Source organism: Paroedura picta, chromosome 1 (genome assembly GCF_049243985.1).
Source record: "Paroedura picta isolate Pp20150507F chromosome 1, Ppicta_v3.0, whole genome shotgun sequence".
Lineage (NCBI taxonomy): Eukaryota > Metazoa > Chordata > Lepidosauria > Squamata > Gekkonidae > Paroedura > Paroedura picta.
The window spans coordinates 87,409,316-87,424,267 of NC_135369.1; the positions used below are offsets into that span (position 1 = coordinate 87,409,316).

Consider the following 14,952-nt stretch of genomic DNA (forward strand, 5'->3'; position numbering starts at 1 on the left):
GTGCCCCACTGAGGTCCCTGCCCTCCCCAGGCTCCACACCAAATCTCCAGGAGTGTCCCGACCTGGAGTTGGTAACTCTACCTTGCACACACCTGGCAACCCTATTTGGACCACATTTCCCAGGGCTTTCATTTTTTTAAACTGAGCAGTATCAGTGAAGCAGCAGCACCCCAGCCACTGGAATCTTCCCAGTGCCAAAGATAACGGGCCAGCTATCCCAGCTGCCTAGACTGCACCTCTCCAGTAGTGGCTCCTGTTAACCTGAACAAAAGCACTGTATGGGTTCTGTGGGGACCAGACCCAATGAAATAGCACAAATGGCCTCCTGGGTCACAGGAAGCACATCCACAACCTGCCTGTACATCTGTCTATAAGAAAGAGCCAACAAATGAAACAGGGCCAGTGCTTGGATGAACGTGAGGTTTCGCTCACATCAGCTGTACATGTGTTATATGAGAATTACTCAGCAGCATACAGAGAGAACTAAATTTACAGTATACAGAATGTGTGTGTCCTATGTAACTTGTGAATGGGGCTTGTGTTATGCCTATGGTGTCAAAGAGGTCCCAATGCAACTACTAAGGCTGTCTATTGTTCTCGTATCTGAACTTGTTGGTCTGAATCAGGAACAGTATTGGGCCAGAGAAGTCTGTCAAAGTCTTAACAAAGAAATTGATGGGTGTACCAAATTTTGATAGAGACCAAGGAGTATTTTAAGAGCCTCTTGTGGCACAGAGTGGTAAGGCAGCAGACATGCAGTCTGAAAGCTCTGCCCATGAGGCTGGGAGTTCAATCCCAGCAGCCGGCTCAAGGTTGACTCAGCCTTCCATCCTTCTGAGGTTGGTAAAATGAGTACCCAGCTTGCTAGGGGGTAAACGGTAATGACTGGGGAAGGCACTGGCAAATCACCCCATATTGAGTCTGCCATGAAAACGCTGGAGGGCGTCACCCCAAGGGTCAGACATGACCCAGTGCTTGCACAGGGGACACCTTTACCTTTTAAGGAGTATTTACTCACAAGGATGGAGCTGAACTTCCCATTCCAAACTGCTTCTCTACCCCCCCCCCCATCTAGTAGTTATGTGGAATGACTGAGAGTTTGATATTTATTCAGGGCCCCAATTCAAAATTATATAATGCCCCATGCATAAACGTTATTTACCACCTTAGGAATCATGAAAGGATGCAGGGAGAGAAGGTCTGAAATGATATATATTGTGGTACTGAACTAGTGTGGTGTAGTGGTTAAGAGGGCCATACAGTAGAGGCTAGGCAAACCTACTCCAAACTCCCTTTATCTTCCATGGGATCTACTCCCAAGTAGAGTGGTAGAACTCTGCGGATGGTTTCCCCCTGCAGGCAGCTGGTATGGAACTTACCAGCAGGGGCAGCTCTCTTGCAGTGGGGATCTGCAGCCTCCAAGCCTCAGTGGGAAGTGGAGGGAGAAGGGGGTGGTCAGGGATGGGGGACAGAAGGTGATTGACTGGCCACTGGACATGCAAGTCAGTTGGCACTCTGGACATGCAAGCCAGTTGGAAGAGGCACTCAGGGGCAGCTGCCCTGAGTGGGTGTTAAGGCACTTAAGCCGTGAGACACGCTCCTCCTCCAAAGCCTTACCAGAAATATTAAGTGGAACAGATGAAAGCCATATAATACTTGGCAGATCACAATGACACAAGAAAATGCCAACAGCTTTTAAAAGAAGCCCTCTGTGAGTCCTTGAAGACTGGCCATCACCCAGGAATGAGATGAGTGGATACAGTCAAGAATCTGTAATTGTTGTTGTTGTTGTTATGTGCGAAGTCGTGTCCGACCCATCGCGACCCCATGGACAATGATCCTCCAGGCCTTCCTGTCCTCTACCATTCCCTGGAGTCCTTTTAAGTTTGCACCTACTGCTTCAGTGACTCCATCCAGCCACCTCATTCTCTGTCGTCCCCTTCTTCTTTTGCCCTCGATCGCTCCCAGCATTAGGCTCTTCTCCAGGGAGTCCTTCCTTCTCATGAGGTGGCCAAAGTATTTGAGTTTCATCTTCAGGATCTGGCCTTCTAAAGAGCAGTCAGGGCTGATCTCCTCTAGGACTGACCGGTTTGTTCGCCTTGCAGTCCAAGGGACTCGCAAGAGTCTTCTCCAGCACCAGAGTTCAAAAGCCTCAATTCTTTGATGCTCGGCCTTCCTTATGGTCCAACTTTCGCAGTCATACATTGCAACTGGGAATACCATAGCTTTGACTAAACGCACTTTTGTTGGTAGGGTGATGTCTCTGCTTTTTAGGATGCTGTCTAGATTTGCCATAGCTTTCCTCCCTAGGAGCAAGCGTCTTTTAATTTCTTTGCTGCAGTCCCCATCTGCAGTGATCTTGGAGCCGAGGAAAATAAAATCTGTCACTATCTCCATTTCTTCCCCATCTATTTGCCAGGAATTGAGAGGGCCGGCTGCCATGATCTTTGTTTTCTTGATGTTGAGTTTCAAGCCAACTTTTGCACTCTCCTCCTTCACCCGCATCAACAGGCTCTTTAGTTCCTCTTCACTTTCTGCCATTAGAGTGGTATCATCTGCATATCTGAGGTTGTTGATATTTCTCCCTGCAATCTTGATCCCAATTTGTGACTCCTCTAATCCCGCCTTTCTCATGATGTGCTCCGCATACAAGTTAAATAGGCAAGGCGACAGTATACAGCCTTGCCGAACTCCTTTCTCAATTTTGAACCAATCCGTGATTCCATGTTCAGTTCTCACTGTTGCTTCTTGACCTGCATATAAATTTCTCAAGAGACAAATAAGATGCTCTGGTATTCCCATCTCTTTAAGAACTTGCCACAATTTGTTGTGCTCCACACAATCAAAGGCTTTAGCATAGTCAATGAAGCAGAAGTAGATGTTCTTCTGGAACTCCCTAGCTTTTTCCATGATCCAGCGTATGTTGGCAATTTGATCTCTAGTTCCTCTACCTCTTCGAAATCCTGCCTGTACTTCTGGAAGTTCTCGGTCCACATATTGCTGGAGCCTAGCTTGTAGGATTTTGAGCATAACTTTGCTAGCATGAGAAATGAGTGCAATGGTGCGGTAGTTTGAACATTCTTTGGCATTGCCCTTCTTTGGGATTGGAATGTAAACTGACCTTTTCCAATCCTGTGGCCATTGCTGAGTTTTCCAAATTTGCTGGCATATTGAGTGTAGCACTTTTACTGCATCGTCCTTTAAGATTTTGAATAGTTCAACTGGAATGCTGTCACCACCACTAGCTTTATTGTTGCTCAGACTTCCTAAGGCCCATTTGACTTCACATTCCAGGATGTCTGGCTCCAGGTCAGTAACTACCCCACTGTGGTCATCAGGGATGTTAAGCTCGCTCTTGTATAGTTCTTCTGTATAATTTTGCCACCTTTGCTTAATCTCTTCTGCTTCTGTGAGGTCCCTACCATTGTGGTCCCTTATCATACCCATCTTTGCATGAAACGTTCTCTTCATATCTCCAATTTTCTTGAAAAGATCTCTGGTCCTCCCCATTCTATTGTTTTCTTCTATTTGTTTGCACTGTTCATTTAAGAAGGCATTCTTATCTCTTCTAGCTTTTCTCTGGAATTCTGCATTCAATTGGGTGTATCTTTCTCTTTCTCCCTTGCCTTTCACTTCCCTTCTCTCCTTAGCTATTTGTAAAGCTTCCTCAGACAGCCATTTTGATTTCTTGCATTTCTTTTTCTTTGGGATGGTTTTAGTTGCTACCTCTTGTACAATGTCGCGAACCTCCATCCATAGTTCTTCAGGCACTCTGTCTATCAGATCTAATTCCTTAAATCTATTTGTCACCTCTACTGTATATTCGTCGGGGATATGATTTAGTTCGTACCTGAGTGGCCTAGTGCTTTTCCCTACTTTCTTCAATTTAAGCCTAAATTTTGCAACAAGAAGCTCATGATCTGAACCACAATCAGCTCCTGGTCTTGTTTTTATTGCCTGTATAGAACTTTTCCATCTTTGGCTGCAGAGTACATAGTCAATCTGATTTCTGTGTTGACCGTCTGGTGATGTCCATGTGTAGAGTCGTCTCTTGGGTTGTTGGAAAAGAGTGTTTGCTATGACCATTGTATTCTCTTGACAAAATTCTACCAGCCTGTGCCCTGCTTCATTTTGTACTCCAAGGCCAAACTTGCCTGTTATCCCAGTTATCTTTTGGCTTCCTACTTTAGCATTCCAATCCCCCATGATAATAAGCACATCATTTTTTGGCGTTGCTTCTATAAGGTGTTGTAGGGCTTCATAGAACTGATCAACTTCATCCTCTTCAGCAGCAGTGGTTGGGGCATAGACCTGGATCACTGTGATGTTGAATGGTTTGCCTTGGATTCGAACTGAGATCATTCTGTCATTTTGGGGATTGTATCCCAAGACTGCTTTTCCTACTCTCTTATTGATTATGAAGGCTACTCCATTTCTTCTGCGAGATTCTTGTCCACAGTAGTATACCTGATGGTCATCTGAATTAAATTCACCCATTCCTGTCCATTTTAGTTCACTGATTCCTAAAATGTCGATGTTCAGTCTTCTCATTTCTTGTTTAACCATGTCCAGCTTGCCTTGATTCATGGATCTGACGTTCCAGGTTCCTATGGAATAAAAATCTTTACAGCATCGGACTGTCTTTTCGCCACCAGTTACTTCCACAACTGAGCGTCCTTTCGGCTTTGGCCCAGCCGCTTCATTCATTCTGGCGCTACTCGTACTAGCCGTCTGCTCATCCCCAGTAGCATATTGGACACCTTCCGACCTGAGGGGCTCATCTTCCGGCGTCATATCGTTGTGCCTATTGGAACTGTCCATAGAGTTTTCATGGCAAAGATACTGGAGTGGTTTGCCATTTCCTTCTCCAGTGGATCACCTTTTGTCAGAGCTCTCAGCTATGACCTGTCCGTCTTGGGTGGCCCTGCACGGTATAGCTCATAGCTTCACTGAACTACGCAAGCCCCCTTGCCACAACAAGGCAGCGATCCTTGAAGGGGGAATCTGTAATAGCCATTAACAATATAGAGGGATTTCAGTGGGTACATTTTGTTCTGCTAAAATGCTACAGGGCACAGTATTCACTCCATTTGATCTTTATGTAACCATTTAATAGTGCATTTGGTACCCAGGACTTAGTGGTATACACCAGCTCAGTTCCAGATGGGGACAGTCGTTAAGGCAGTGGACTCCACAACCCAGGGGTAGTCAAACTGCGGCCCTCCAGCTGTCCATGGACTACAATTCCCAGGAGCCCCTGCCAGCGAATGCTCCTGGGAATTGTAGGGCTCCTGGGAATTGTAGTCCATGGACATCTGGAGGGCCGCAGTTTGACTACCCCTGCCACAACCTATTAACAACCATTAAGGTGAATCCCGCCTCGAAGTCAAGAGTTACATGACATGAATACTTTGTTCCTATCATTCTGCTATTAACAATACGACACTTTGGACATCAATAATTCATAGGGTCACCATAATTCCGAAACAACTTCACAAACACACATCATTCTTCTAAGTCATCAGCATGAAGAAAGTGATCCATTACTATGATATCCTGTGAAAATGGCGGTGAATACATTAAACATGTGTATAAGGCCATGTTGCCACAAATTGTCAAAGCATATATTTAATACTACTTCCTAGGTAATCTCAAATAATAATAAGAGTTGGTTCTTATATGCCACTTTTCTGTACCCAAAGGAGTCTCAAAGTGGCTTACATTCGCCTTCCCTTTCCTCTCCTCACAACAAACACCCTGTGAGGTAGGTGAGGCTGAGAGAACCCTGATATCACTGCTTGGTCAGAACAGCTTTACCCAAGGTCACCCAGCTGGCTGCATGTGGGGGAGTGCAGAATCAAACCCAGCTTGCCAGACTAGAAGTCCGCACTCCTAACCACTACACCAGGAGATTTTGACACAGTATGCTGCAGAAAAGCACAAGTATCCAGTAGCACCTTAGACTAATAATTTGTGGCAGGGTATGAGCTTTTGTGGGTCACTGCAGTCTTCTTCGGATGCCCATAAGTGTGTGGTTTTGGACAATGATTGCTCTTGTTCTATAATTAGTGCACTTTGTTTTAAATTAGTTTTAAGGAAAAGGTTTCCATTTAGATGTAGTATTTAATGCCACCCTTTGTCTAAGTTGCCCAGGGTTCTTCTAACTTCCATTTTATCCTCAAAACAAATACCCTGAGAAAGAGTGATCAGACAGTCTTATTCATAGTACAGTAATATGTTATGATCTTCTCAATTCTATGAGTTTAGAAGGACCTAAACCTGTTTAGGTTTACAGTGTCAGTGAAAATGTTTCATGGTGAGTTGGGTCTTCCTGAGGCTAACACCCGAACTACGCTACTGTGATAGATTCAAGTATTGGTCTGAATTAGCCTAACAAAATTTGAGTACAATAGCACCTTTAAGACCAACAAAGGTTTATTCAAGTCATGAGCTTTCACATGCATGCAAAGTTCACACCTTGAATAAATCTGTGTTGCTCTTAAAGGCGCTATTGTTAGGCATGCCAATATAGCAGATTTAACCCATTATCCATGCAATTCCTGTTCTAGGAATATGTTTTATCTGACAGTGCAATCTCAAAAATCCCAATCAAAGCCCACAGTTTAGAAGGTTGTAACTTTACTTAAGGTTGTACTGCTAGTAGCTAGAAAAAGCTGTCAACAATTGATGTTATAGCCAAGATATTTTATTGAATCCATTTAACATATAGAATGGCTCTCTGCAGTGGCAGCCAGGAATTTGTGTTTGCTTGGATTTCTGATGAGGTATGACAGCAGGTATCTTTAAGGGGGGTTATTTTAGAAACAAAGATTAATATGATCTGTGGAATTAAAGTGTTTTAGATAATAAGCAAATATGATATACAACTATATCCTTGACTGAAATTGAAATGGCTTCAACTATTGGAAGACCCACATTTTCCAACCATATGAGGCACTGTGCTTTTTCCTGAGAAATAACATTTCAATGAAAAATATGGAAAAAGATCTTGCGGAGCAACAGAACATTTAACAAGATGATCATGGAGAAAACCTGATGTGCATTGAGCATGTTCGTGCTTCTTCCTACCATGGATACGTTGCTTTCTTCTGCTCAGTTAATGGAGAAGTGAAATTGCTACTCAGGGCTCTGCTGCTGAGATGGGAGCAGAAGGAGAGTTCTCTTCATCAAAGGAGGAGCGCATTGCTCAAAGCAGCCTCAGTATCAAAATGTATCCAGTTTCGTTTGGCAGAACTAAATCACATCTTGCAAACAACTGTCTATCAGGAAGTGGTGGCATTGAACATAAGTCAAAATTTTCTCCAACAATCCTCAATTATTGAAAAAGTTTCCTTTTATACACAGTCCTCCAAAAGGAAAATTAATGTATTTAATTTCTATAATGTATCAGCAAAACCCCTCAGTTTCTAATCTTTCCTTTTAAAAACAACATACAAGTGAAGGTATCATTGTTCTTTATTGGGTTATTATACAGCAGCTAAAGCCTTTTAAGGCAGTGAGATGAATCTGTACTCAAGGCTTCAATCATGGTTCGTAATGTTGAGAAAGATTCTGATACTGATGGAAGACTTTTGTAAGAAGGCGAAATGCTGGGGGAAAAAGAGAAAGATTAACAGAAACAAAGATATAGCTTTCTTGACCGACTAGGGCAGTTGCTTGATGCAATGTTTTAAGTATGACAACTAGATTTTGCAATCAATGCAAATGTTCAAAATATTTGAGCTGGAAATATTTATAGTAGTGATGACTGTTCAAGTGGATAGTAAAAAACTTCTGTAGGATACTCAACAGAATGAGTCAACATTAATAGTGTTACCTTTTCAAATTCAGCCAATCTTTTGCTGTTCTACTGAAGGCTTCAGAATCAGGTGCTGTCATGGCTTCAAAATCAACAAGCTGAAACACATGTCAATTGCATTTTCGTAAAAAAAGATTTTAACTTAAGCCCCCAAGGTTGTGGATGTATATCACCATGCAAGGAAGGACCTGAACACTTCTAACTTCTTTCTCACACTTGATGCTGCTACAAAGCACTTCAAATGTGATATGCTCAAGGTAATAGCATGATTTCAGAAGAAAATATGTTTATATCGGAGAACCACAATCACAGAGGACTGATTATGATTCCATATCAAGTGCCCAGAAATTATTAATCAAAACACAATTGTCAGGTTGGCATCATTTCGATATTAGAATGAGGTCTCCTCTTAAGAAACCATGGGAGCTTCCTAGGTGCTGCCAGAATCTTTGCGATAGAGGCATTGAAACCACTCCAACAATATACTTGAGAGAAGACTTTGGACACATTAGTGAGAAATGTCACATATACATATAACGAGCTGCCTTACTTATTGTGGCATACCTTTCCTTTAGGTATTTTCCCAGACACTTCTTTCCCACTTGCCATCAGTGCTCCCATTATCACTGAATAAGCCACAACACTAAAAACAAAACAAACAATCACACATCAAGTGTTTTATAGGACTAGAACATTTGGATGCTTCAGAGAAAACTAATTACAGGTTAGACAGGTAAAAGTAAATAGAAATTTTTAAAGAGAGGCTTTATCCTAAATGTAGTGAGATAACCTATGCATAGTCCAGATGTTTCATAGTTCTGGTGAAAAATTCATAATTTGTATTATGTTTATTCTCTGACACTTACTAAACCAGCTATTTCAGACTGACATTTAATGGGACGCTCAGCTACCCAAGAAAGATAAATGCAGGTGATAAATGCAGATCATCAGGTGATTGTTATTTAAAAGCCATTTTTGTTGGGAGATGGCCATAGACCTGATGTTTTCTCCCCCAAGTCAGGTCCAGGTTCCTCTAACCCAACTTGCATCCACATCAGTCAGAGGGCAGAGCTCAATATCTTCCAATTCCCCTCCTTGTTTCAACCTCTGTTCCACATAGCTTTTATCAATGGAGATCCTAAGACTACAGGCATACAGTATTTTAGGTGGTTAAAAGTCATCAATTTCTTCCCTTTTCACCAGTGGAAAAAACTGGATGGATCCAGCAGCACTGATCATCAGAGTGATGTGAACCTTGGATTAGTGACAAGATTTTAGACTGGCCTGTAGAATGTTATGGGAAGAAAGATACTAACCTGGAACCTCTGGACAGAGGCATTAAATTATAGAAGTAGTATACAAGAGACAGGATCAGATTGCACACAGCATCTGCCTCCTAAGTAAAATAACACCATCTCTTTAGCATAAGAAAATACAATGCAAATACAACAACAACAAAAATTCAAAACATGCACACATGCAGCAATACATATTTATGCCTCAATTGGAAATATCTCTAAAATATTTCCCTGCAGTTCAGTGAGCATTTCCTGCAGACTATGCTAGACATAGCAACTGAACATAGAATTATAATATGTCATAGATTGAACACTATTAGAATAATACAGGTTTTCATAGGGTCATATTAAGTGTTATTTCTTACACTCAAGCCCAATTTACTACTTTCTAGAAACCTGACAAGCACAGGTGTTATTCATTTCTTGCCAATACTTTTTTTTATAAGCAGGCATCCTTGATTTATAAAAAACTGCAAACATCAAGGAAATGAAATCTGATGGATGGAATTTATCCAAACGGCAGTTTCATCACAATGTATTCTGGGGTTAGTATAATTCTTTACTGCAACATGACAAGAATCCTATTGCATACTTCGTAGAAACAAGGAGTCTGATTTCAAGAACTGTATTGCATACTTCATAGAAACAGAGTTTGATTTTTTTTTAAAGATATGTTAAAATGAAGTATCGGGCCCACAACATTGCTAATAACATGAAATCAACACAGATGAAATATAATTAAATAGCGACTGTGATTGAATGGAAGGCATCCTCTGTGGAAGCTGAACAAGGACTCGGGTTCAACTGAAGGCATCTCTAGGCAGTAGGTGATGTGGAAGACCTCTTCCTCAGATCCGGAGAGCCACATTTAATCAGAGCAGACAATCCCAATCCTGATAGACCAATGGTTTAACTCAGTATAATAAAGCAACTTCAGAACCAAAGAAACAGAACAGCAGCTCACACTATGCAATCTTCTACTGGCCACATTTGTGTCAAAGCACATTCTAGAGGTGGAATCCGTCCTGACAAATAAGGAATATGCTTAAAGGATACAGAGATTAGGCCTGGAATGCAGGAGCTACTTTGGTTCACACAAGGAGGCTGTGCTAGCCCACTGGGACTTTTTACTTCATTTTCTTTTATCAGCTGAGCTTCACCAAGTGGAACAGGGACTGCAGTTAGAGAAAAACCAATCTACAGCCATAAACATACAATCTATAGATTTAGGCAATCAAAATAAGGAAGCAGTGAAAAGTCTTACCCCAAGTTCAGCAGATAAAACAAGTATTTTTCCTTTGGCAGTCAGGTCTTTATAAAGAGCATCTATTTCTTCATGATACATTTGTGTTCTTTCTTCTGTTGCCTGTGTTTCCAGTGAAAATAATATATTCCCAGCCCTAAAAACATGTATATGAATGCTCATATCAAAATGTGCATGAAATGATCGATGATCAGTCTTTAAAATTCATCCCAGCTGTCAGTTAAATGCAGAAATGAAAAAATGAACCTTTAGAAACAGCTTTAATTTACTGAAGTGGTAATTATAACAAAGGATGTTAATTGTTGAGGGTTGATAGGTATAGGACAAACAAAAAAATAATCATACCTATCTCCTGTTATGGTAACAGTAAATCCATCATATTCCTTCCCTGAACTTTTGAGGCTACGGACTTTGGTGCCGGCAGTAAACCCATCTCTTGTTTTACTGCTTAACTGTTTTCAAACACAGGAGAAAATAGAAAACAAGATATATTGTCCTTGCTGATTGGTGATATACTAAAAAAAATTTAAGACCACTTTCACCTAGCTCATGGTACAGTGATTGGATCCAAAAGGGACGTGTTTTCTATTAAGAGCTCTAATGTCTGGCAACACAAAAGGTTTTCTCACAAGAAGAAGAAAGAAGAAAGAAGAGTTGGTTCTTATATGCCGCTTTTCTCTACCCGAAGGAGGCTCAAAGCGGCTTACATTTGCCACAGTGCTGTGGCGAGCCCAAGGTCACCCAGCTGGCTGCCTGTGGGGGAGTGCAGAATCAATCCTGGCATGCCAGATTAGAAGTCCGCACTCCTAACCACTACATCAAGCTGGCTCTCTAGGAAAATTAAACGACTCTGAGCTCTTAAGGGGACAGCTATTTTGCCTCTTTTAGGTTACAGTCACCCCAAATGGTTCCAAACCACTTATTTAATTGCTTAAGTACATTTAAAGTAAAGGTAAAGGTGTCCCCTGTGCAAGCACTGGGTCATGTCTGACCCTTGGGGTGATGTCCTCCAGCGTTTTCATGGCAGACTCAATACGGGGTGATTTGCCGGTGCCTTCCCCAGTCATTACCGTTTACCCCCCAGCAAGCTGGGTACTCATTTTACCGACCTCGGAAGGATGGAAGGCTGAGTCAACCTTGAGCCAGGTGCTGGGATTGAACTCCCAGCCTCATGGGCAAAGCTTTCAGACGGCTGCCTTACCACTCTGCGCCACAAGAGGCTCATTAAGTACTTTTACTTAATTGCAAAACAATGGAATTGGTTTTAAACATATGCTTAAGTGGGCATGGGAAGCAAAGTTTGAGCACCTCCATTTATATTTGTTGAAAAATATCAGAAGCACAGAGTGAGGCACTAGCTCGCCATAGTCAGCTCAGTTCTTTTGGACTTTCTCTGCAGGCCGATGAGATATTCCCCACTTCAGACATCACAGAGAAGGGGTGGCAGCACATGCTTTTCCTCTCCTGCTCTCACAAACCAACATAATGTCTGAAACACGGGCAATGGAGCCTCCTGAGCCCCCTCCCACTAGAAAGAAACAGTTTCTTTAACACATCTATAATATGGCAATTCGTTTATTAGTCTATTGATGAAGAGTTTTTAATTTCTCAGTTCTACACCATGTACTGTACTTGCATGACTTCCCCTTATTGTCAAAACTCACTGAAGGGCAGAAAAAAAGAGAAAAGATTACCTTCATTACTGGGAGAAGGTCTTCTATTTTGTGTACCTGGCCCAGTGCTTCCTTGACTTCAACAAGTTCTTTGGGATTATTCATACTGGAAGTTAGATAGTAGATTGAATGCATTTTATTGCATATTTACTCTAATTTTGATATTAATGCTTAATTATAGCAAATACACTCAACCACCCTAATCTATGTAACTGAGATTATTTCCAAGAGATACTGAATATTGTAATATGCTACAGAACTGTAAAGTATTGTTATTGCTACACCCTGCCATTTCTAATCAAGTCTTTCTGCTTAGATTATTTAAAATATGAATTTGTTAACTAGTCCAAATACATTGTTTATGTTTTATTATATTCCTATCTTGCTCTTATTTAGAAGAACTCCCAGCTCGGGGGTTACTAGGCTGAAGCACTCTGGATCCAATACATCATGAAAGAATTGGGGTTTTATACCCTGCTTTTGCTACTCAAAGGGGCTTAACGATTGCCTACCTTTCCTATCTTCACAACAGGCACCCTGTGAAGTAAGGCTGAGAGAACTGTGACTGGCCCAAGGTCACTCAGCTGGCTCATGTGTCTCCAAATTAGAGGTCGCCACTCTTTACCACCGTGCCAAGTGGAATGGAATGTTGCCACTTCTCCCTCCCCAGCCTAGAGCCTTGAAAACAACCTGGGATATACTGCAGGGAACAGTGTCCTCATAGAAGATGAATCAGCAGAAATTGCCTCTTTCTACCTTTGCACAAAATTTTATCTGAACTCAGCAAAAGCTTGCAGGAAGATGGGAAGGAATACCATTTTTGCTCAATGCCTTGTTCTTACTGCAGCTGCCCAAGCCACATCCCATGCTATTCCTGAGATGTCCATCCAGCCCTCAAGAATAGTTAGTGGGAGGGGGCAGAAGAAGTGACATTAAAAAGAGGAAAAAAATTTTGGCTACTGCTTTGGACTTTGCTTAGGCTTCTCCATAACCTGAACACTTCTCTGAAGCTCTTCAAAGAGCTGGAACAGTTATTTTGGATTTCTTTCCATACAACTAGACACATGGGAAGGGGTGATTTTTCTCCTATGTAATACTGCTGGCCTTCGTTGTTTCTTCTTTGCTCTTATGTGTCACTCGATATGGATTCTTGTCCTTCCTGCATCTCTCCTTTCTTACCTCCTGTTCTGCCTCCTCACAGTTTTGCTGCTGCTCTGCTCTCTTCTACATTGGAACACACAATAATTTTGCTCCACCTGCTGCAAATTCTAGTCTTTTGCTTCCTAAACCTAGGTTAATTCCTTTCCTTCACTATCCTTGACCTGTACCCATGTTTCTGCACATGCATAGCTAACATCCCATCCTTAATATTATTCAGTTCAGATTTACACTTCTTCCTTTTGCTTTCTTGAGCTCCTGTTTAGCAAGAAAATTTCTCTATGTTGACTCATGTCCTAATTTTCCCCCTTAGATCTTTTCCCTATTCTCATGTACTTCTCTGTCATCATCTTGCCCATTTTATACTTTCTTAAATTTTGGGCTTCAGGACAATTCTTTGTGAGTTCTACTTTTTGTGTTTTGTCTTTTTACTACTTTCTTCCATCCCTAGGGCTGCAGTCATTCCTTGCAAGCAAGTCACATTGAGCAACATGGGATTTATTTACAAGTAGATGTTAGCACTGCTTCCTTAGTCTTCTTGCTTTGTTGTTGTTAGGTGCGAAGACGTGTCCGACCCATCGTGACCCCATGGACAATGATCCTCCAGGCCTTCCTGTCCTCTACCATTCCCCGGAGTCCATTTAAGTTTGCACCGACTGCTTCAGTGACTCCATCCAGCCACCTCATTCTCTGTCATCCCCTTCTTCTTTTGCCCTCAATCGCTCCCAGCATTAGGCTCTTCTCCAGGGAGTCCTTCCTTCTCATGAGGTGGCCAAAGTATTTGAGTTTCATCTTCAGAATCTGGCCTTCTAAGGGGCAGTCAGGGCTGATCTCCTCTAGGACTGACTGGTTTGTTCACCTTGTAGTCCAAGGGACTTGCAAGAGTCTTCTCCAGCACCAGAGTTCAAAAGCCTCAATTCTTTGATGCTCGGCCTTCCTTATGGTCCAACTTTCACAGCCATACATTGCAACTGGGAAGACCATAGCCTTGACAAGACACACTTTTGTTGGCAGGGTGATGTCTCTGGTTTTTAGGATGCTGTTTAGATTTGCCATAGCTTTCCTCCCTAGGAGCAAGCGTCTTTTAATTTCTTTGCTGCAGTCCCCATCTACAGTGATCTTGGAGCCCAGGAAAATAAAATCTGTCACTACCTCCATTTCTTCCCCATCTATTTGCCAGGAATTGAGCGTGCCGGATGCCATGATCTTCGTTTTCTTGATGTTGAGTTTCAAGCCAACTTTTGCACTCTCCTCCTTTACCTGCATCAAGAGACTCTTTAATTCCTCTTCGCTTTCTGCCATTAGAGTAGTATCATCTGCATATCTGAGGTTGTTGATATTTCTTCCTGCAATCTTGATCCCAATTTGTGACTCATCTAACCCCACCTTTCTCATGATGTGCTCTGCATACAAGTTAAATAGGCAAGGCGACAGTATACATCCTTGCCGAACTCCTTTCTCAGTTTTGAACCAATCAGTGATTCCATGCCCGGTTCTCACTGTTGCTTCTTGACTTTGCTAGTCTTCTTGCTAGAAGTCTGCTATTTTTCCCACTCTGAAGGAATGTTTCTGGTTCTATTTTAACTGTCCTATTTCTTTTTCACCATTCCCTTAGAAAGTTTTTGAATGTCTTTTGGGTTCCTTTTGCTAATTCACTGTTCAGTTCCTTTAAGTGTAGCTTTCTTGCAATTTGACTAAATGTGCTCTCAATTTCCAATTATGTTTTACTGAGTCACATAA

General features: G+C 41.9%; 1 protein-coding gene across 3 annotated transcripts in view; it reads right to left on the reverse strand.

Annotated features, from left to right (window-relative positions):
• Positions 1 to 7,458: 7,458 nt before the first annotated feature.
• The window catches only part of TTC13 (tetratricopeptide repeat domain 13), a 37,733-nt gene continuing 30,239 nt past the window's right edge, over positions 7,459 to 14,952 (reverse strand). For 2 of the 3 annotated variants that reach the window (XM_077346530.1, XM_077346525.1), the window contains exons 17-23: positions 12,076 to 12,160; positions 10,727 to 10,833; positions 10,382 to 10,517; positions 9,136 to 9,215; positions 8,384 to 8,462; positions 7,838 to 7,917; positions 7,459 to 7,610 (exon numbers count right to left, since the gene is read on the reverse strand). In XM_077346530.1, the coding sequence (XP_077202645.1) occupies positions 7,499 to 7,610; positions 7,838 to 7,917; positions 8,384 to 8,462; positions 9,136 to 9,215; positions 10,382 to 10,517; positions 10,727 to 10,833; positions 12,076 to 12,160 (679 nt within the window). In that variant the 3' untranslated portion in view covers positions 7,459 to 7,498. Of the gene's footprint in view, positions 7,611 to 7,837; positions 7,918 to 8,383; positions 8,463 to 9,135; positions 10,293 to 10,381; positions 10,518 to 10,726; positions 10,834 to 12,075; positions 12,161 to 14,952 lie in introns of those variants that run through there. The other variant, XR_013232954.1, reaches the window with a different exon arrangement.